This window comes from Chaetura pelagica, unplaced genomic scaffold, assembly GCF_000747805.2.
Source record: "Chaetura pelagica isolate M959 unplaced genomic scaffold, ChaPel_1.0 scaffold741, whole genome shotgun sequence".
NCBI classification, from domain to species: Eukaryota; Metazoa; Chordata; class Aves; order Apodiformes; family Apodidae; genus Chaetura; species Chaetura pelagica.
Window position 1 is genome coordinate 45,908 of NW_009954634.1, and position 22,705 is coordinate 68,612.

The 22,705-nt window shown below is 43.7% G+C and overlaps 1 protein-coding gene across 1 annotated transcript in view; it reads left to right on the forward strand.

The window, feature by feature from the left end:
• The first annotated feature begins 251 nt into the window (after nt 1-251).
• MLLT1 (myeloid/lymphoid or mixed-lineage leukemia (trithorax homolog, Drosophila); translocated to, 1) overlaps nt 252-22,705 on the forward strand; it is a 30,548-nt gene continuing 8,094 nt past the window's right edge. Inside the window, exons 1-6 of the mRNA XM_010005580.1 lie at nt 252-347; nt 2,772-2,952; nt 6,575-6,657; nt 16,217-16,360; nt 17,896-18,021; nt 20,526-21,071. Coding sequence (XP_010003882.1) covers nt 252-347; nt 2,772-2,952; nt 6,575-6,657; nt 16,217-16,360; nt 17,896-18,021; nt 20,526-21,071 — 1,176 coding nt within the window. The remainder of the gene's footprint in view (nt 348-2,771; nt 2,953-6,574; nt 6,658-16,216; nt 16,361-17,895; nt 18,022-20,525; nt 21,072-22,705) is intronic.

Consider the following 22,705-nt stretch of genomic DNA (forward strand, 5'->3'; position numbering starts at 1 on the left):
CCCCCCTTCATGGGCGGCCGCGCTGCAGCCTCGCCCGCCGCGGGGGGTGGCAGCAGCATTTCCCGCAAATTCCTGCCCGGGCTTTATTACAGGGAGGGGAGGTGCCGGCGTTCCTGCTCCCCCCCACCCCTCCCCTTTTCCAGCCGCCGTGCAAAGGGTTAATACCACCGAGAGAGCTCTTCCCGCTCCGGGAAGGCGGTGGGAAGCTGCCCGGTAGCTCCCGGGTGGCTGCGGAGCTGCAGAGGTTGGCGATGGATGCTGGAAGTTTACCTGAGGTGATCCAGAGCTCTCAGGCCTTTTGTGTGCGAGCTGGGAACAGGTTCCCTCCGAGGCTGAAGGTTCAGGAGGTGAGCCCCGCTATCCTGTGAATAATCAGCCAAAGGATGAGCGACTGGAAACTGGTTCTGGCTTTTTAGGCAATTAGCACATCAAACAAAAAGCCCGAGCAGCCTTCAGAATGTTTATTGAGAAGTTGAAAAGCGGACTCCTTTGTATTGTTACAAATTGTTTGAATAGGATCCCGATTTCCCTTTGTTGAGAGACACGCTTAGAGGGGTGTGGGGGGGAAAGAAGCAACAAACCCTCCATTTTCAGAGGAGCAACTTCGGGTGTTTGATACGTTGGGAGATCTTCTTTTCAAATGTGTCTCAACTTCTGCCTTAATTCGTAGCGATTGCTAATTGGACCGAGATGTGAGGAGTGTAGCAAGTACAACTTTCACTCTCAGTTAAACAGTTCTCTCTTCTGTTTAATTTTGTTCTCTTCCACGTTAGTCCCATCTGTTTCTCAGCTAAAATTTCTCAGCCGTTTCAAGTAGAAAGGCAAATCCTGGAGATTGACAGTCATTTGCACTTCTGTGGAGATAGGGAGTAACTGGCAACAGTAGCACAATTTAAAGGGTAATTATGGAATCGATAACGGGAAGCTGCAGAACAGACTGGCTCAGTTGATGTGAACACTGTGGGAAGTATCCCAGATAAAGCTGGCCTGCAAACACCCTCCTTGGGAGCTTAGGATTTAGGCAGGCAGCCTCCACATAATGCTTTTTCACTGTGGGGGAGATTGCTGGGCTTGGAGTAAAACACACCTTGCCTTTTTTTCTTATTCCTTTACAACATGAAAGAACAGCTGGCCATGGACCTTCATTTTCAGAGTAGAAGTCAGATGGAGCCAGGGTATAGAAGCCCTAGAGCACAGGATAGGGAAAAAATACAGCCTGCCAAGAGAAGGTGCAGAGAAAGGTAACCTCAAGAAATGTTGTAGTGAAGCAGGTGAAGCAATTAATTAGATGAGTTTGTCCCCCAGTCTTAGGATTGATGGGCTGAATAGCAGCTGAAGGTATTTTGCTATGAAGATAATTGCCTGGAAGAGTGTGTTGGGGCTTAGAGTTGAAATTGGAACTGGGCTGCAATTTGGGAGGTCGAGCTTTGATGGCTGGTGCTGTGCAGACCTCTTGTGTGATCTTCTTACAAAGAAAAGTCCTGAGCTTGAGTGACTTGTGCTTTCTCAAAGTATTAACCATGCTCTGAAAATCACATTTCCATAGCATACTAGGTTTGATATGCCAAATATGTATTTTTTGGAGCCTTCATCGTGGTCATAAGTCCTTGCTGCAGTTCCTCAGTGGAAAAATGAGGATAATACTTTCCCTAAACATTTGTCTAGATTTTGGGAAGCTCTCTCTTCCCTTCCTCCTTCAGCTTGGCTCTGCCCACCTGTAATCCAGGTAATGACAAACAATGTTGCCTCTCCTGATGGTAATTGAGAACTGCCAGAAAGAACAAGGCACTTATTTTTCAAGTCTTAGGTAAAAAAGGGGGTGAGGACTAAAAACTGCCCTTTCTAAAACAAATTTCCAGTTGCTGAAGTTGGGTTTTGTTGGGCTGTTGGTGATCACTGTGCTGCTGGTCTACTTTGTCTAAAGAATGTGCACAAAATTAGGAAGTTGTCAGATCCCTGAGGTGTTAATTCCCTGCTTCTACAGATCTAAAGCCCTAAAACTTGTGTCTGAAGCAGGTTTGCCTTTGTCACAGCTCTTCAGTTCATTTGCTTTCTTCTGACTGTGAAGGCTGCAGTAAAATCTGGATCTTCACAATTAATTTATTCAATGGGATTTTGTGCTTTGGGTGAGACACTGAATACACCTTCTTGTTAATCTATGATTGGAGTAAGATTCAGGAGTGCAAATCAGAATTTAGGTCATTTTAGTGTTGGATGTTGTGCAGACATGGCCTATGTTAGACTTGGTTTTTAAAAGTGCATTAATAAAATGCCTTTAAAAGAACACAAGGAACATCATAGCTATATCCTAATAGATTGCATATTCCAGAGAACATCAGAACCACCCATTCATGATCCAATTTTTCCTGTTTCAAGATCAGTTTTCTGTGAGTGCTTTGAATTCTCTTAAGCTGTGAACACCAAGTTCTTTCTCCGACGCTTTCTAGAAATAAAGATTCCTCAGTTAGGGCTTTTGCTCACAATTTAGTAGATAAGTGAGGCAGATAAACCCATCCCTCTTCTAAAGCTGTTTTCTCTGCAGTGTTAATATTGGGAAGAAAACTGGCAGGAAATGGTGCTAGGAGCTATTTTTGTGGTACCTTTTCAATTGACAACACTGTAATTTTCAGAATTAGAGGAATCTCTGTGGAGGCTGTTGAATTCCTCCCCTGTGGTGATCTAGTGTCTTGTGTCTGGGGGGGGGGTTCAGCTATTGTGTGTAACATGGAAGCTTTCATTTTGCTGATGGTTTTTTCTCTACCCTGAAACAGTGCACAGTTCAAGTCAAACTGGAGCTGGGGCACAGAGCCCAACTGAGGAAGAAGCCCACCACGGAGGGGTTTACTCATGACTGGATGGTGTTTGTCCGTGGCCCAGAGCAGTTTGACATCCAGCATTTTGTGGAAAGGGTGGTCTTCAGGCTACATGAGAGCTTCCCAAAACCCAAGAGAGGTGAGTGTATTTTTATTTTTTTTAAGATGCTTTATTAGGTCTTCCCTGTGTGAAAGAACCCTTGTGTGAGTCAAGGTTGTCTTGAACTGTCATTCTTTGTTAAGTATCTTCTTAAAGAGGAGCAAAATGTGCATTGCAGGCACTTCAGCTTGAACCTTGACAGTCTTTGTTTGAGGAAGGTCAGGGAGAATGGGACCTTCTAATGAAAGGGCTGGAGATGAGATGCTGCCTGCTACAGGCAGGTTCTTAGGACATGTCATGACTGAAGATAAATCATGGTACAAAATGGGTTTGATTTGTTCATATTCACTAAGAAAGGCTGGAAGGATGTGATTGGTGAGAGACACTCGAATACAGACTGGAGTGTGGAGACTTCTGCAGTGGTCATTAAGTTGCCACCAGGATTCTTGCAGTTCCTAGCCTCAGGTGCCAGTTCAGGTGATGTTTAAGCCAGCAGAAATGAATGATGCCAAAGGAGTTGTGGCCACTTTGCCGCAGGCTGGATGTTCCAGCTGCAGGTGTGCACAAGCAGTGTGCAGTCAGCAAGGCTGGGGAGGGTGTACAGGTTGTAGTGTTGCTTTCTGCTGGATATGTTCTGTCTGTGCAGCAACATCAGCCTTATCTTTGGCGTGGGGCTGCAGGAGTGTATGGTTGAGGTGGAGGAGCAGGAATTGCCCTTTTCAGTAGCAGCAAAGACCTTAGATCTGCTTAAGATTGTGTAACTGCATTTCTAGTGTTATTAGAGAATCCCAGAGTGGTGGGGTTGGAAGGAACCTCTGGAGATCACCCAGTCCAACCCCTGCCAGAGCAAGATCCCCTAGAGCAGATCCCACAAGAACATGTCCAGGTGGGTTTAGAACATCTCCAGGGATGGAGACTCCAGAACCTCCCTGGACAGCCTGTCCCAGGGCTCTGTTACCCTCAGAGTCAAGAAGTGTATGCTCACATTCAGGTGAATCCTCCTGTGCTCCAGTTTCTGCCAATTAATACTTGTCCTGTCCCTGGGCACCCCTGAGCAGAGTCTGGCCCCATCCTCCTGACACCCCCTGGAGATATTTAGAAGCATTGGTTAGAGTGTTACATGGAATGCAGAGCATTGCTGCTGTAAATGACTTTGTAATGGTTATTCTTTGAAATACTTATTTGCAAGGCTGCTGGTCACTCAGGGTGTCTGAGATCTGTCTCCTACATGGGTTATTTGTGAGAGTCCAGAGGGGAAAGCAGCTCAAAGCTCATAAGGGTGCAAATCGAGTCTGTGTCGAATCTCCTTCAAACTGATGTAGTAAAACTGATGGATGATAAGCAAGTGCAATACTGAGCTGAAAGCTAATTTAGAGAATAAAAGTTACAATCTGCTGTGCCACAATTCTTGTCATCTGGTGTAATTACTTCGTTACAAACAACTTTGTTGGGGTAGTACATGGGCTTTGCTCGGTCAGTTGCCTGATCATCTACCTTTAGAGAGACATATTTTTTCCAGCTTCTCCATTTTGCAGCCTTTCCTAAGCTTGCTGGTAATTCCAGCTTGCATAGATATTGCATGGATAATTTTCATAGAATGGTCTGGGTGGGAAGGGACCTTAAAGATCATCCAGTCCCACCCCCCTGCCATGGGCAGGGACACCTCCCACCAGCCCAGGTTGCTCCAAGCCCCATCCAACCTGCCCTTCAACACTGCCAGGGATGGGGCAGCCACAGCTTCCCTGGGCAACCTGGGCCAGGCTCTCATCACCCTCACAGCAAAGAATTTCTTCCTAATGTCTAACCTGAATCTCCCCTCCTCCAGTTTTTTCCATCACCCCTTGTCCCAAGTCCCTCCCCAGCTTTCCTGGAGCCCCTTCAGGCCCTGGAAGGTGCTCTAAGGTCTCCCTGGAGCCTTCTCTTCTCCAGGCTGAACACCCCAACTCTCCCAGCCTGTCTCCAGAGCAGAGCAGCTCCAGCCCTTGGATAATCTCTGTGGCCTCCCCTGGACTCTGTCCAGGACCTCCATGTTCTTATGTTGGGGGCTCCAGAACTGGACACAGTGTTCTAAGCATGTCTGGGTTGTAGATAAATGGTTTGAAGTGCTTCTTCAGATGGTTCACACTTAATTGGAGCAGAATCTGCTGGTGTTGGTGGGCTGGGCTGCTGGCAGATTGCTTGTGTAGTAATTCTAATATGTTAGAAGAGAGCAGCAAAGGAACAAAGGCTGCTTGGCAGATAATCTTAAGATTCCATGCTGCCATATTGGCAGTGTTCTTTAGTTTGGGGCTTTTTCCCCTAAATTACAGGGTTCTTGTATGAAATTCAAGTTAAAGCCAGTCTAGAGATTATGATTATTTTTAGATATACTATTTTTTCACAGATGAATTTCCTGAATTGCTTTCTAACACCTTTATGATGGTGGAAGTGCTTAGGGCTGGGGATAATATATCTACATTAAAGAAAGCATTTTAAGTTTGAGGTACTCTTTCCTAATCATGTTAATTACTTGGAATTCTTTAGAGGAGGTAAAAAGATTTGCACTGAATTCCTGTAATTACTTAATTGGCTTTATTTATATATATTTGTAGTGCATGAATTATGTGGAAGTGCATCCGGTTCCTGAGAGGGAGAATATCTGTCTGGGTCTTGTGTTTCTTCTGGCAGCTGTTATATATAGATGGGTCTTGGCCAGATAAATGATCCTAGAATCCTTTGAGTTGGCTCTCACTGTGTGGAAATGCAGTGGCAGGTGATAGGAAGGATTCCTAGAAAGGAATAATCTAGTTTGACTTGATCTCTAGAGGTGCCTTCCAACTCTGATTATTCAGTGATTCATAGAATCGTGGAATCATGGAATGGTTTGGGTGTGAAAGGGCATTAAAAACCAATTAGTTCCAGCTCCCAAGCCCCATCCAACCTGCCCTTCATCACTTCCAGGGATGGGGCAGCCACAGCTTCCCTGGGCAACCTGTTCCATGAAAGCACAGCAGGTAGCGGGACAGGGAAACTGAGGCAGGAAGCATGTAGATTAATTTCTTAGAAGTAGTTAATGTTTGTAATTGGTGTTTCTGCACCAGGCAGCTCTGTGACCTTAGCAGCAAAATTGCTGTACCTTTCTCCATTTCCGTGTGTGAATAAGTAGCAGAGCTTTCATGCCCTCCAGGTTGGGATGAGGCAGCTCTTATGTAATTATGAAGACTGAGCATTGCAGGGAAATTAAAACTAAAATAAACCTGCTCTGTGCTATGGTGTCTTGGTTAATAAATATTGGCACCCAAGTAAATTTTACCTTTCTGTGCTGTTCAAATTCCCACCTTTTGGGTCTTTGCCTTTTTTGCAAAACATCATTAAGGGGCAGTTTGTATTGTTGTGGAGCAGCACAGAAATGTAATTGTATCTCAGTGCAAAAGGGGGGGGAAGAATCACAGAGAGACTCTGGCATGAAGTGTTTTATGTTTCCTTTCCATGGGAGGAGCTAAGAACAGATTTTCATGTTCTTAACTAAGCCCAAGACCACCATCTTATTTTTTGTTGCAAAGGGCAGTGTTTTCAATGTATCCTGAGTTCTCAGAAGCCCTTTTCTCATCTTACAACTTCTTTTTGGCTCAGAGTAAATTGTGTTATATTCCAAATTAACATTTGTCTGTTCTCTTTTCAGTGTGCAAGGAGCCCCCTTACAAAGTGGAGGAGTCTGGCTACGCAGGCTTCATTATGCCCATTGAAGTACACTTCAAAAATAAGGTAGAATCTGATTTCTGGTCTTCTAATTGTTTTGAGCTGTGCCAGAACCTGAGACTGCCTGACAGAAAGACTCTAAGTTATGTGACTGTTTTATGTGTGTGTTTTTTATTAGTCTAATAAATAGAATTTAACTGGGAGTTGGAAGCTCCTGCCAGACTTCAAAAGAAAGCTCTTGGCAGAAATGGAATTGTATAGAAAGGTAATATCAGGACAGTGTGATGGTCCTAGAGATTCTGAGCAGAGATTGTGCTGCTTGTAACATGCTTCTCTAGCATGGGTAATATTAAAGCACTTTAAAATATTTTACACTAATAGGAAAGTAAATAAACATAAACTGCTGATTTTATAAACATGTAAATACTGTGTTGACTGGCAATATATTTTAAAATCTGGTTTTTAATTTGCATTATTGTGAAATAAACTGTACAGGTATAGAACTGTTAGAGGCCCAAGACAAAGATTGGCATCTATAGGACAGATATTTACAGTTATGTTAAAAATGTTCGCATTCTGATTCAGTACTTTTCCAAAAACAAAGCACTGAATATTTTCAATCATACGATGCATTGCCAGCAAGTATATGAAAGTTAAACTTGGGGATTTATTGCTTGCTTTAAGTCTCACCACAGAGGTCACGTGCTACATGACTTGCAGAAGGTTATGAAAATAGGGATTTGAGCACTTGGGTTCAGATTAACTCAGTTTCAGTTAAATTGTTTTGTTAAACATGAATCCTGAATCTTTCTGGTTTTGATTACTGCTCGAGCAGAACGTTTTCTATTAGTATTTATTATCCCTAAGAGGGAACCTAGATAAATTCAAATTTGACCATTAAGCCACACCACTCTTAACGTGTGCTCTCACCCCCAGTCCCTTCAGCCCTCTAAGCACAAGTCACTGCCTGAAATGGTGTTGAGACCACATCTAAAAACCTCATTCTGTTCAGCTCCCCAGCATCCTTTCCTTGTGCCTCCCACCAAAGTATCTGTCATTTCCTTCTCACCCCAGTCCAGCACAATTTACTCTCCTGGCTGTGTCGTTAGTAAATAATTAATCTTTTAGTTTATTTTTTGGCCTACAGTGCTGCTCTTACCCACTTTATGAGCCTAAGTAATAGGGCAAATCATGAGAGAACCACAAGGTGATTTGTCTGCACAAGCTGGGAACATTTTGCCCCCAACTTTCTTTTGGGTGGCTGGGGAAGGATGTGAAGTGAAATGGCAGCTAGAGGGGAGGGGGTGAAATTGTTCATAGAAGCAGCTTTTTTGGCAAATATTGCAAACTATGACTTGAATGCAAAAAAACAACCAAACAAACCTGAAAAGCTTAAAAGTAGTTTGATTTCTGGTGGCTTTTCTGAGGTTTTGGATGGAAATCAGGCAACTCTCCATCTGCACTGCATGTTGGCCTCATTCGGCTTCAAAATTTACCTTTACATTCCTGACCAAAAAAGTGTCAACTCCTCCAAACTGATTTCTTGTAAGGATGATCTCTGACTGGGGTGGGTGAGCTGTGCTTTGTTTCTACTCTTACCTTTTATTTTTCTTTCCTTTCTTCACCATGTCTTTTTTCACACTTGCCTTTTCCTTGCAGGTCTCAAATGACTTTGTCTTCCATGAGTCTTTGGATCTTTCTCATTTCTACCTCTCTTGGGATTTTTTTGGGGTGGTTGTTTTTTGGTTGTGTTTTATTTTTTTGTAGGTGCACTTGTTTGCTTTGACTCTCTCCTGCATTCCTATGTTATTTTTTTCCTCTCCATCCCTTATATTCCATGCTCCTTACAGAATATGGAGCTGGCAGCTTTTCAGAATAACTTGGTTTCACACCCATTGGGGTCATCACTCCTCATTGTTTCTAGCAGCACGTGATTGCAGGGTTGTTCTTTCTAGCATTAGGGATAGGATGGTTTTTATAAATAAGGGAAATAGGTGGTCTCTGTTCTTGGTGGAAACAATGGAAGTAGCAGTTAATTTAGGAGAAAGAGCCTTGTTTTTGGCATTTTGGTCTTCAGGAAGATGAAAAAGAAATAGGAAAAATAGGTTCAGTTGCAGAGTTCTTTTCAAAGCTACAAATCTTCAGAATCTTTGCCCTGTTTTTTGGTTTTTTTTAAATGTACGTGTTGTGGAGAAGTTAATTTCCACTTTTAAACTAGTTGGCAAATTGACTATTGATGGAGTTTTGGGACAGCACCACCACTGGGAAGCTGGGGCAAGCGGTGGCTGAGGGAAAAGTGGATCTCTTTCATTTCCTAGCAGGCCATTTGAGCAGACACCTTCTTCATTCCCAGGTTCAGCCATGAACATGTAACACATGAGCCATACTGATGTTTTTTGAGATCTGTTTTTACTGCTTCAAAGTAAATTTTCCATCCTGATGTCAGCAAATGTTACATTCTCTGCACATTTGCAAGCTAAGCCTGGTGCTTAGGATTGCTGGAAGCTTAGAGGCTGCCTGATGATGTGAGGAATTTGGCTCCTCTGACCACTATTGCCTGGCAATAAAGCTACCTTGAAATATTAAGAGCTGATGATGGTCAGAAAGTGCAGCTGGAGGAAATGTAAGAGGTAAATACTTCTGTAAAGACAGAAGTGCAAAGAGAAAAGTTAAGCAAAGACTGGAATATAGTAGAAATTAATAAGATTAGGAAGGAGAAGGAATGGCAAAGGCTCAGAATACAGCCTGTTTTCTCCTGCATTAAAGAGAGTGACATTAAAGCACCAAATAAATAAGTCTTTACTACTTGGAGACCATATGTTCACTCTGATCTTTGTAAACCTGTTGACACTGTTGGGGATCAGCTGTTGTGTGTGGAGCAGATATTGTTCTGAATTGATTACAGCAGTTGGGACTCATCCTTGAGTAACTCTTTTCAAGTAGATGTTATGGATTGGTTCTGGGATTGGGCAGAAAAAGCTGTTTGGTGGTGGCTGGGCAGGAGTTGGGTGGGTCTCCCTGGCCATATGCTCCCTACATTCCAACACCTTTTTGTTGATGATTTAAGTGTGTCCTCTCATTTGAAACAAGAGTTGCAAAGGCTTTGGGATTTGTTTATTGATGCATGTTTAGCTTTGTAAAGGTGAGAAGAGAAAGGACTTAAAGAAGGGAATGAGCTGATCTGTGAAGGCTGATCTTTGCCATGGTTGGCTGCAATGTTTTTTCCACATTTTCAGCCTCCTTTCTTAGTAGTTTCCTTTCCCTGTTCTAATTTCTTACTAGGATGATAAAATAGTGGTTGTCACAGCCAGTGTGCTCTTTGCTTTGGCTAAAGAAACACGGGCCTCTTCACTGTTAAGGAACAGTTCTACTAAGAATGACTCAAGAATATTTTTAATGAACTCCACCAGGCATCTTTTTAGGAAACTTCACATAAAACTGCCCATTAACTCTTTGTGTTGGAGTTCTCTCTTTTTGTTATTGTTGCTGTCTGTTTGGAGTGGGAGAATCAGCGACTGGTTTGGGTTGGAGGGGACCTTAAAGATCATCCAGTCTCACCCCCTGCACAGGCAGGGACCCCTCCCACCAGCCCAGGTTGCTCCAAGCCCCATCCAACCTGCCCTTCAACACTGCCAGGGATGGGGCAGCCACAGCTTCCCTGGGCAACCTGGCCCAGGCTCTCACCACCCTCACAGGGAAGAACTTTTTCCTCATGTCTGACCTCAATCTCCCTCTGCCAGTTTTCGTCCCTTCCCCCCTGTCCTCTCCCTCCCTGCCCTTGTCCCAAGTCCCTCCCCAGCTTTCCTGGAGCCCCTTCAGGCACTGGAAGCTGCTCTAGTGTCTCCCTGGAGCCTTCTCTTCTCCAGGCTGAACACCCCAACTCTCCCAGCCTGGCTCCATAGGAGAGTCAGTGCTCCTGGACCCACTGAATCTTTTGGTGCCTCTCAGACAGGGAAGTGTCAGCAGAGTACTCAGAATGGAGCCAGAGCCTGTTCCTACCCTCTGGAGACAGTTCTGCTTTGTTGTGTTTGTCCTTCCTGTGCTGTAATTCCGTTCCTCAATAACTAGGTGCGTTCCTGGTCTTGTAATTTGAATTATAGGTTCTGTATTTTGAATATTGCTGTGAACCTGGACAGTCTGCCTATCTAAGCTTCCTAGAGTGTTGCAGTGGTCTCTGCAGAGCACAGGACTGTCTCATCTGCTGTTGGTGGCCTGCTGGAGCCTTTGCTTCTGTAACTGAACCAGAAAAACAACCGGCAGGGGCTCAGCAGGTTGAGTGATAAAGCTTCTGAAAGCACAGCTGACTAATGATAGTGGATCACTTGGGATTGTTGGACTGAAAATGTTAGTGTGCTATTTTTATTTCTTAAATCCTTTGTGTTCCTTCCTGTAATGAGGGCTGCTGTTAGTGGCTTCTGGTGCTTGAATCAATACAAACTGGGTACAATAAATGCTGTGCTGTTTTTCTGCTGCTCTCTCCCTTCCCTCTCCCCGACTCCATTTCAGCCATCTAGAGGCTTTTTTTTCATAGCTTCATTGTTGTCTCTAAATACATTTTCTGCAGTGGCATGTGTTGTAATCTGGTGGCTGTGAGACAGGTATGACTTTGGTATTCATCTCCTCTTATGTTTTTTTGCATCCAAATCAAAATAGATCAATCCCCCACCCCCCAAAGAAGCCCAAGGTCTAGTTATACTTTCATGCTATCCTGGTATAAGGCAGGTGATATGAATGCAACATGGATAAGATGATGCATTAATGCCCATTTAAAGATACTACCTCCCAATTTCAATGCTAGAGATAAAAGGCTTCCAGCATTTACATGATGGATATGTGTAACTTTATTTTTCTATTAGTGAAAAGGGAGATAAGCAAAGAAAGCTGAAAAATCTGTTTGATTTTCCCACTTAGGTTCAAAATCAAAACATGGATCTTTTCCCCCTCAGGTGATATTTAGAGGTGTGATAGATAAAATACATAGAAAAAGATTGGAGATGGGGAAAACTATTTGTGTTTCAAAGTAGGAGGGCTGAGACCTTGTACTTGAGTGCACATCTGGGAGGGTGAGTGAAACTGGAGCAGTCACAACAGTCCTGAGGAAGGTGGTTGGAGAGCCCATGTTTGTGAGAGACATTGAGCACATTGCTGCCTCACTGGGGCAGGGTCTCTGCCCTGGAGGAGGAGATTTAGCCTGTTGTTATTTATTCAGTGTTGCTGAAAGCCCTGGAAGGAGGAGTAAAACTTGTTATTTTGTCTGGCCCTTGAGTGGAAGCATTTGTTGCTCACAGTTTTTGGATCTGTCTGTGTTGTCTTAGCAAACCTGCAGCACTGAGGTGCTGCTGCTGAAGGGTGAAACTTTTTTTACCTCTTTTTTGGTCATAAATTAATACATATTATGGAGTACCCATTCCTCTATCTGAGCAGACAGTTTTCCAGGCCTAAACTGTGTTTGAGTAGCCCTTCAGTGTGGGACATGAATCACAGAACACCAGTTTGGAACCATCATCTAGTCCAACCTTTTTAGGTGCCACTATAATTTATATCAGATGGCTCAGCACCCTATCAAGCTGAGACTTGAAAATGTCCAATGTGGGGGAATCCACCACTTCCCTTGGGAGACTATGCCAATGTTTGATTGTCCTCATGGTGAAAAATTTGCCTTGTGTCCAATTGGAATCTCCCCAGGAGCAACTTGTGCTCATGACCCCTTGTCTTTTCCAAGTGACTCCCTGTAAATAGTCTCCATCTCCTTGGTAGCCCTGGCCAGGCATCTCCAGCTGGTGGGTAGATGGCAGTGCCTGGCAAGGAACCTTGATGGATGTAGGAGCTTCACTAGGCTTGCCAGCATTATCACATGTATTTGTAAGAGCTAATAAGTTATTAAATGCTTGTCTTGAATGCATTTCCCTAATCTTCAAACAAAATAATAGACTCCAGATGGGGGAGAGTTCCAAAAATGCTATTCTCTGTTATTTTACTTAACCACATAGAATGTCAGAAAAGATAAGGGTGTTTCATGGGTTTGTTACAGAGTGTAACACGAGGCTGCTTGCTTCAAAAAAAAATGGATATTGGGCTATTCACTTTTAAATGTCCTGCCTCCAACTGGGGTGGAAGACCAGTCCAACAGGTTGTACCAGCCTGAAAAGGGGGTTTCATTTCTACGGTTATGAACTGGTTACGGATAAATGACTCCGTCAGGCTGGCTCTATGGCAAAAGGGAAGTGGTGTTAGATGTTATAGAGTTATTGAATAACCATGAGCCTGCTTCCTTGGTGTGCTAGATTTTTGTAGATAATTTTGTTTTATGGCTTTCTAAAAGTGATTTATGAGCCCTGTGCACACGCTACCAGTGAAATTCTTTTGATTTGTCTTAAGTGGCAAAGGGCACACCCTGCCTTGAAAACAAGACAAGGAAATTTTAACAAAAGACTTTGAAAAATTCCTCCTCTTACTGAAAGTGCCAAAAGAAATTTAACCCATTGCTTCAGAACTCGGAAGAAAAATAAAGCAACTCCAATGTTTGCAGTGGTGTGGTGGCAGAAAATGGGCTGGAAGACAGTAAAAATAAAGTGTATCAGGCTTTGGAGTTTGGAGGTGGAGTAGGGGATTCACTGGATGGAGGGAAATTCACAGTAGCAGCAAATAAAGCTTGGCCTTAGCTTTGTGGGACACACTTCTGTTTTACTTCTCTGGCATGGTGAGACTTAAGGGGCAGATACAAACTGAGGCTCTAAGGTGGCTTGCTGAGGCATCCCATGTCAGGGTAAGCATTTCATGTCCAAATTGACCATTGGATTTTAAACTGAATAAATGCGCTATCTACCAGCTAGAGATGGATGGGATCCATCCTTTCTGAAGCCCTTTGTTGAAGTAAGACCCTTAAAAAATGTTTATGGTCTTGAAGAGCAACAAAATGTCCACAGAGAGTCAGCCCCTCCCCTTTTCACTTGTTGGCACCAAGGGTTTAATATCAGAAGGTGGATTAAAGTAAGAGTAAACTTTGGCTTGAACATAGACTCACGCTCAAGCAGGAGTAGGTGAAGTGGTGTTGCAGTTTGCAAACAGGCTGCCTGGACTTGAGTTCCTCAGGTGAAAAATTCCCTGCACTGTTGTGACTCCAAGCCCTGGGACATGTAGATCCCAAAGGGTTATTTAGAAAGGCTTTGAAGTGTGGCCCTGGGGATTCAGCGTGGCTTTCCATTTGAAGTCAGGATGTGTAGGTCCAGGTCAATTGAGAGAGAGATTGTCCTTGTTTCCCCCCCTTTTTTCCCCCTTGATAGTTGTTTGGAGGGAAGAACCTTTTAGGGAGGACCGGATGGGTTAAGCCTTGGAGTGTTTTGAGCTGTAATCATTAGCTGATCAGTGAAGGCAGTAAAAGAAAGAATGTTTATTTGCAGCTTTTTGCTTTGAGACTTTTGTGTTCCTTCTTTTAGGACTGCTGTAATCTTTACTACTCACTTGGTGGGGGGAGGTTCTGATGGCCTGAGACCATACAAAGGATATTTTAATGATCATGGTGCTTGGCTAGGGCTCTGTTCCCAGGGCAGTCCTGATCTCTGAGTTGATGAAAAATCACTTTGAAAAACTGCCTTAATTTTACAAAAAGTGGAAGATGGTCAACAGAGGCACCATAAGTATTTGGGAGGGTTCTCTGATGCTTTTGAGTCTATATAAAAAATGGGATATCTAAAAGGGAAATGAATCTGCTGCTTCTCTCTCCTACTCTGAAAGGAAACAGGCAAATTAACCAAGCAGAGCTCTGATAATGTGATGGGTTTGACCATGAATGTATCCAAGATCCATTTATTTGTTGGTATTAACTAGGAAGGGCATTTTAGAAACAATTCTTAGGCTACATTTGGATTTCTATTAATCCTTCATTTAAGTTTATTAGACTTTGAGGGACCCTCTACAGCTGCTGTTTGAACTCCAGCATAACATGCACATGCAGAGCTCACTAATGATTCAGTTAATGACAATGTTTGTAGCAAAGGAGGAAAATGACAATGCAGTGTGTTTTGCAAGTATTTTTCTTCTTCCCATTTATCTGTGCTAGTAGACATCAAACCCATTCCAGTGTGTGTGGATTCATTTCCAAAAGAGGGTATATGAAGACCCTTGTGTTGGTAGCATGTTCATGAGAGGGGAGATTGAGGTGAGACATGAGGAGGGAATTGTGGAGTGTGAGGGTGGTGAGAGCCTGGCCCAGGTTGCCCAGGGAAGCTGTGGCTGCCCCATCCCTGGCAGTGCTGAAGGGCAGGTTGGATGGGGCTTGGAGCAGCCTGGGCTGGTGGGAGGTGTCCCTGCCCATGCAGGGGGTGGGACTGGATGATCTTTAAGGTCCCTTCACACCCAAACCATTCCATGATTCTATGATAATTCTGCTATATGTGCCTCATTAGGTGTCTGCCTCCCCCTGTTTGGGGAGTTAGGACTAAAATCCTGGCCTCCCAGAGGAGCTCAGGGTACTGATTTTGCTAGAAACCCAGTGTGGTTACCACAGTTTTTGTTGTTAGAGGTGCAGTTTGTACAAGAAATGGCTCCTTCAGTGATGTTGGCCTCACCGAGCAGGCAGCAGGAGTCAGTGTGTGCTCTGAAGCTCTTTGAAGGCTTCAACCTATTTTCATCCCATCTAATGGCTCGGGCTGGGAGCCCGTGGCTGTTCCCCTACAACAATGCAGCAACACCAGGAAATCAAGCTGCTGGGTATGAACTGTGGAAAAGACTGCTGTGCAGCTGCTTGATGGTGTGTGTGGAATGAGGCATGTGGGATGCCTTCATGTAAATACTGAATGTACTGGAAAGCTCTGGGTGGTTTGCAGGAGAGTCTCTTTGGCCACATTTGGAGTTTTCAGCTTGAAATGCACCAGATAATAGCAGGAAATGTCCTGTCAATATTTATAACACACCAGTCTGTGCAACATTTGCATTTTGTGGAGGAGGGGGGGGAGGAAGGATTTTCTTCCATCCTGCACTGCAAACACAGAGCAGCTTCTGCAGCAGGTGGAACAAAACCAGTGAGGTGCAGATGATCCCCCTGCCCCCAACATGCTTACAAACTGGGGATTTCTTCAGGGGAAGTGCCCATAGGAAGTTCAAAAGCCTGGGGAGCTCTTCCCATTCAGCAACGTGCATATTGAAAAGGATTGTACAAACTGAGGCATCCTTGTGCCGTTGAGTTGAATCTTTGCTCAGTGCCCACAGAGATCCTGGGAATTCAGAAGTTGTTCCTTCTCTAAATAAAGGATGATGCTTTTCTTAATATTGATACTTAGAGTACAGTTGCTTCCCACAAGAGGTAGGATCAAGCAGACTAGTGGATAAAGCTTCAGTGTTTTCCTGGGATGGCTTGAACAGCTTTAAACAGACAATTGTCAGTTAGGATCCTTGTCTGTGCATTTCTCTTGCAATGAAAAGCCATGAGTTTCTGAGCAATGGTATGTTAACTTCAGGCAGTTTAGGCCCTAATAGTTTAATTTCTAGCTCTCTGATCTCATGCTGAAAACTATGAATGCAACACTTAGTGATTTATTTGGGATTTTCAGGAGTAACTGTTTGAATCCTCTGCCTTTGGGTGCTTGCCAGACTTCTTCCCTTTTCCCAAAGTCTTTCTTGTTTTTAGGAGGAGCCAAAAAAGGTTTGTTTCACGTACGACCTGTTCTTAAATTTGGAAGGAAATCCACCTGTGAACCACCTTCGTTGTGAGAAACTGACTTTCAACAATCCCACCAAGGAATTCAGACGCAAACTCCTTAAGGCTGGAGGGGTAAGTGCTGGAGATCTGGAGGGGTTCTGCTGAAACAGAGATCTTGTTTTATTCTGAGGGGTTTCTTCTCAGTTCCAGCCTAGCAGGCTGCAGTTTTCCACATCCATCTAAAAGGATCACCCAGCCAATTTTTACTCCTGGTTATACAACTGAAGCACTTGAAGCAGAATTAAACCATTGCTGATTGGTGGCACTTCACTTTCAATTTAAATGTGATCATTAATATCAAAGCACTATAACCCCTCTGGAAATAGAGGTCTTCTGTGGATGCTGCAGCCTGCCCATCAGGCAGTTACAGTTATCTGTGACCTTCCTAGTGTCATGAGCTGTATCAGTATAAAAAAACTCAAGAAAAAAGAGAGGCTCCCAGTCTATCCATACTCATTTTTGCCACAGGAAAGCTTAATACTTTGTATTTCCTGATCCATAAATGTCCTCTAAACCTGAGGTCAGTTGCTTGTGGCTTAGGGAATAAAAAAAATAAGGAAAAATGTTTAGAATATAGAGTGAAAGTGGGTGTGGGAGGCAAAAAATATAGTTTTGAAGGCACAATAAGATAGGGGTTGGTACAGTGCATTAAGTTTTTAACCAGCCAGAGGATGTCATGACTGAATTCTGAGACACCCCCTGTTTATAGTCATGTATAATTATCCTCTGTTCAAGGACTTGATATTCAAGATGGTCTTAATTGCTGGCAAAATTTTCCTCTGGTGAAAAAGACAACATAATTTTAGCCTGAAAAAGTAAAAAAATTGTGGGGAAATTTGTCAGTAGTATATCTCAGGAGTGACAAGTATTCCAAGCTGATCTGTCCAGGAATTCTTTGGTGTGTCAGTGCTTTTCTGGACTGGGCACAAAGTGGAAGGTGCTTCTTTCAGCCACAGGGTGAAATCTTTTCTAGAACATGATTTGCTTTCTAGGATTTTCCTGCTCTATTACTGTATTCCTTATGTGTTGAGGTGTTTTATCTGGGAATTACTTTTGATGCTGTTCAACTAGTGGAAATTTTCCACAGGATTATTCTGGCAGGACAGAGGGGAAGGAAAGAGGAAAGTGATTCATGGAACTCACTGCTTGTTAAGATCTTGTTGAGGGAGAGACCCAAGGCCTGATTTTTCTCTTGTTTTTATTCTGAATGAGTGAATTCAGTTTCTCCTAAATTGATGAAGTCTTGCTCTTTCCTTGCAGCTTTACCTTCTCCCCTTTTGCAGGATAAGAGCATTTGCAGCAGAACACACAGTTGTTGTCCAGAGCTTTATTGCCTGCCTGTGCTCAGAATCTTGACGTTCCCTTTGGGAAAAATACTTGATATTGCAAGTTGCCTTTCATATTTTTTTTTCTTGTTTTAATGTTCTCTATTTGAGGAGTTGCACTGCCTAGACAATATATTTTTATGGCCTTTAAGCTAGGGAAAAAAAACACCATGCAGAAGATTAATAATAGGGTGTTAATCGAGCAAGTGGCTTAACATAATCATGTGTTAATAGTCCACATGACTTTCCTCATATATAATTTTTTCTCCTCTTTCTTACTAGGTGATGGTAATGCCAGAAGGAGCAGAAACTGTTTCAAGGCCAAGCCCTGATTATCCAATGTTACCCACAATACCACTCTCTGCCTTCTCTGATCCCAAGAAGACCAAGCCATCCCATGGGTCAAAGGTCAGCAATACATGTTTTTGTGTCATCCTGAAGTGAAAAGTCTTTCAGGACTTGAAGATGGGAGATTTAGCAGGAAATTGTTTAGTGTGAGGGTGGTGAGACACTGGCCCAGGCTTCCCAGGGAAGCTGTGACTGCCCCATCCCTGGCAGTGTTGAAGGGCAGGTTGGATGGGGCTTGGAGCAGCCTGGGCTGGTGGGAGGTGTCCCTGCCCATGCAGGGGGTTGGATCTAGATCATCTTGAAGGTCCCTTCCAACCCAAACCATTCCATGATTGTGTGACTTACTGCTAAGAGCTTGCCTTAGCAGCTGCTTCTGGCTGCTTCTAATTCAAAAAATGCCCTCCTTGTGCTCTGCAGTTCACTCACTAATGGTCTGGAACTCATCATCATTTAGGAGGCCTTTTTATGATTTGCCAGACTTCTCTCCAGGGAAATTTTGAAAAGAAAATTAAATGTCCAAGACTGGGTTGTGTTGTGTTTTTTTTTTGTGAGCCATGTCTTCCTCCTGATCTGCTGTAGCACATGAAGTTGAATGAAAATCTCTCTGATTGTTCTGACTTGGATCCTTGATACTGAGGATAAATTATATGGATCTTTCATTGTCTGTCATGTGAAGCTCTACCCTCAGTCCTTGTGTTTCTTTGCAGCAAGGCTGAGGAGAGGATCAGGACTTCCTCTGTCATTAGAATTATTTAAGATAGTGGTATAAGGAACACAAAATAGTCTGTGCTTGGTCAACCTAGTGATTTCCATCTTAGATAATTGCATCCAGCAGTTTCTAGTTGTTGAGACTTCCAAAGCAGCTCAAGTTTTCTCTTTTTTCTTTCGTGAAATGAAGCTGGTTTTGTGTAATTCTGCACAGGAGAAACAATCCACAGGCAGTGCCTTTTGTAGCAGATTAGACACACTTGATCAGCCTGAACAGTCCCAAATATTAACAGCAATTCATTGGTTGGTGTAATTCAATTCTGATATCTGGTTTGTTCAGGGCTCTAAACACTTCTGGTGCTTTGGTCATGCTTTCCTGATGTTGATGTTATGAAACAGAATAAAGATCACTAAGGTGGCTGATTTAATTTTGGTCAGGAATGAAGCATTAGAAAATACAGAAGACACAAGAGAGAAAAGGGCTCTGACCCAAGCTTTGAAAATTGCCAGTAGCTGAAGAGACACTGGTTTCCTGCTGCTTTTCCTCCAGGTTGCCCTCAGAGCTGCATGTGTCTGCATCTCAGGCTGTCCTGTTCATGCCCCTGTGCTCCCCAGAAGACCCACTTCTAGAAGTGTGTTGAGGTCACAAACAGTTGGCAAAAGGAAAGATTCCTTGGCCAGCAGGCCAAGGGAGGAGATTCTCCCTCTTTATTTGCTTCTCATGAGACCCCACCTGCAGCACTGTGTCCAGTTGTGGAGCCCCCAGACATAAGAAGGACATGGAGCTCCTGGAGAAAGTCCAGAGGAGGCCACAGAGATGATCCTTGGGCTGGAGCAGCTCTGCTCTGGAGCCAGGCTGGGAGAGTTGGGGTGTTCAGCCTGGAGAAGAGAAGGCTCCAGGGAGACCTTAGAGCAGCTTCCAGTGCCTGAAGGGGCTCCAGGAAAGCTGGGGAGGGACTTGGGACAAGGGCAGGGAGGGAGAGGACAAGGGGGGATGGATGAAAAGTGGCAGAGGGAGATTGAGGTGAGACATGAGGAGGGAATTGTGGAGTGTGAGGGTGGTGAGAGCCTGGCCCAGGTTGCCCAGGGAAGCTGTGGCTGCCCCATCCCTGGCAGTGTTGAAGGGCAGGTTGGATGGGGCTTGGAGCAGCCTGGGCTGGTGGGAGGTGTCCCTGCCCATGCAGGGGGTTGGATCTAGATGCTCTTGAAGGTCCCTTCCAACCAACCAGTTCTGTGATTCTAAGATGATTCTATGATTGGTGTCTTAAGGCTCTTAATAAAGATGATAAAACGCCACAAATCGGAGACTTTGGCTCTCATGTCTGTTGGGACCTCCAGTGTTTTGGTCACGTTGCAGTGTGATTCATGTGGTGAGTTGGGGGTCAGGCTGCAAATATAAATTGTAGTTGTCACAGGTATGATTTAACCTTAAAAAAAATCTCTGTAGTTGCTGGGTTTTTTTCCCCTAAAATACAAAGTACAACTTTGTGTAATGTAGCCAGAGTGAGTTTCCCCTTATTTGGCTTTAGATGTTAACCTTGCAGATTAAATCTCAACTACACATCTATAGATGTTTATAGATCTCCATTTATAGTCCATGGAAAGGAATAGGAATTTGGGAAACATGTTTCATCCTGTCCTAATGGAGATGTTGGAAGTCCCTGCTGTCAATTTCTGTCCCTCAGCTTTAGGGAAATCTAGATGTCTACCTCAGAGGTAGGTAGGTACATTAGGGGTGTGTGGGTGGATGTCTACACTAAACAAATGCTTCAGTGTGATTTATGGGAGTGTTTTGTAGTTCTGTGCAGAGCTTCAATTCCATACCAAGTTTGCATGTTTCTGTTGCTGAATTTTAGGATGCAAACAAGGAAAGCAGCAAAGCATCCAAGCCACACAAAGTAACCAAGGAGCACAGAGAGAGGCCAAGGAAAGACTCTGAGAGCAAAAACTCCTCCAAAGACCTTGAAAGAGAACAAAACAAGCCTTTGAAGGACTCGTCCAGAAAACCAACTGAGAACAAACTGCCTAAGGAGGAGAAGGCACCTCCAAAAGCTGCTTTCAAGGAACCAAAACTGGCCGTGAAGGAGACCAAACTGGAGAACACTTCTCCTAAGGGTGGGCCACAGCCGGAATTAAAGTCTTCCAGCAAGAGGCCCTCCAACGTGGAGTCACCAAAGCCTAGTGCCAAAAAACAAAAAAAGAGTAGCTCCAAAGGGGTAAAGAATATCCTAGGGACATCTCCCAGAACCTCGTCTTCCTCATACCCAGAGAAGAAGCAAACCAAGGAGAAGATGAATGCCAAAGTGGAAAAGGTAAAATCTGAAAATGAGGCCAAGGAGATCAAAAAACCTGTGGAAATGGAGGAGTCCAATTCAGAGGATGAAACTTCCTTCAAGTCAGAGGTGAGTAGGGATTTGTCCTTTACCAGAATTTTGAAACATGCTGCTTAAATCACTGCAAGAAAAAGATGTTGAAAAATATGCCCTCAGATAAGATAGAGAACCAGACTGGCCAATGCTGAGCCTGGGCTGTATCTCAAATAAAAAACCTCTTTGAAAATCCTATCATTGTGAATTGCCACTGCTGCCTAGTTACCTCCTGCTCCAGTTCTGATTGGATTTATCTGCAGGCAGAGTTACCCAGAAGTCAGAATTTAAGGCTCATTAATCCCTTGCAGTGACATTTATAGAGCTAGAGTAGGTGTAGATACACTTTCTACCTGCTTATGATAACATAATGTTTTCAAATGTGGTTTTAATTCACAGAAGGAGTCAATAATTTCAGCTGAAAAAAAAAAAGTATTAAAATGTAAATGTAAATTCCCCTATTCCTGACACAGCCTGTAAGAAATGTTCTGTTTCCTGAAGTTGAAAATCCAACCACATGCCACTAAACCTAAAGAAGTTGTGTTGTAAAATATGAAACAAATTATTTTATTGTCTTTTTTTAAAAGCTATCTAAATATTTTTTTTTCTTTTTACAACCAAGAACATTCCTCATCCTCTATCTCCTAAAAATCAGTGACCAAAAGAAGGAAAGGAAGAAAAGTAGGAGGGGAAAGAGATAACTTAAATCCAAACTCTCTCTCCTTTTTACTTCTGTATTTTTTGTATTTGCTGTAAAGAAGCTGGATCTCCTGTGGCATTCATAGGATAATGTCACAGGAATTTCTGAACTGCTCCCTGTTGACCACTTTTAGAAAGATTTGTTTTACTAGAATAAATCTTCTAAGGATAATTCATGTTACCATTTGATCAGCACCATGATGCAGTAACTATTAATGAGTTTATTTCAGAAGGGATTTTTTTCTTTCAAAGGCCTTCCAGGGGAGAAATTTTATCAGGGAAGTGTTAATTCAAGTTACTCTGCAAGGGTTTAATCCAGATAGATCAAATGATGGTTTTATTTCTTTTTAAATTAGTTGTATTAATTATTTTTAGGTAGTGAGAGCCAAAGGGGTGATGGCTTAAAACTGGAAGGAGGAGATTGAGGTGAGACATGAGGAGGAAATTCTTTGCTGTGAAGGTGGTGAGAGCCTGGCCCAGGTTGCCCAGGGAAGCTGTGGCTGCCCCATCCCTGGCAGTGTTGAAGGGCAGGTTGGATGGGGCTTGGAGCAACCTGGGCTGGTGGGAGGTGTCCCTGCCCATGCAGGGGGTTGGATTTAGATGATTTTTAAGGTCCTTCCAAACCAAACCAGTCTGTGATTCTATGATTCTGTGTTGCTTATGCATTAAAGAGGCAGCTCCTCTCCACTTCTAGCCTTGTGCCTCAAGTGCATCAGTGTGTAGGAAACCTGTTGGTGCTGCAGGAGGTACTGGGCCCTCACTGGGAGCTGCTGTACTCTGCTGGTCTCTGCCAAGTCCATCGGGTCTGGTACTGCAATATTCCTTTGTGTCCTCCGTCCCCTGGGACTTTCCATGCAGCTGTGAGCTGGTCGGGCTGCTCAGACTGTTTCCTGCAACCACAGAGCTGTGCTTGTGGTTCCACTGGGTCTGCTGCAGCCCACTCCTGCCCCCACCAAGCTTCCTATGCTTCT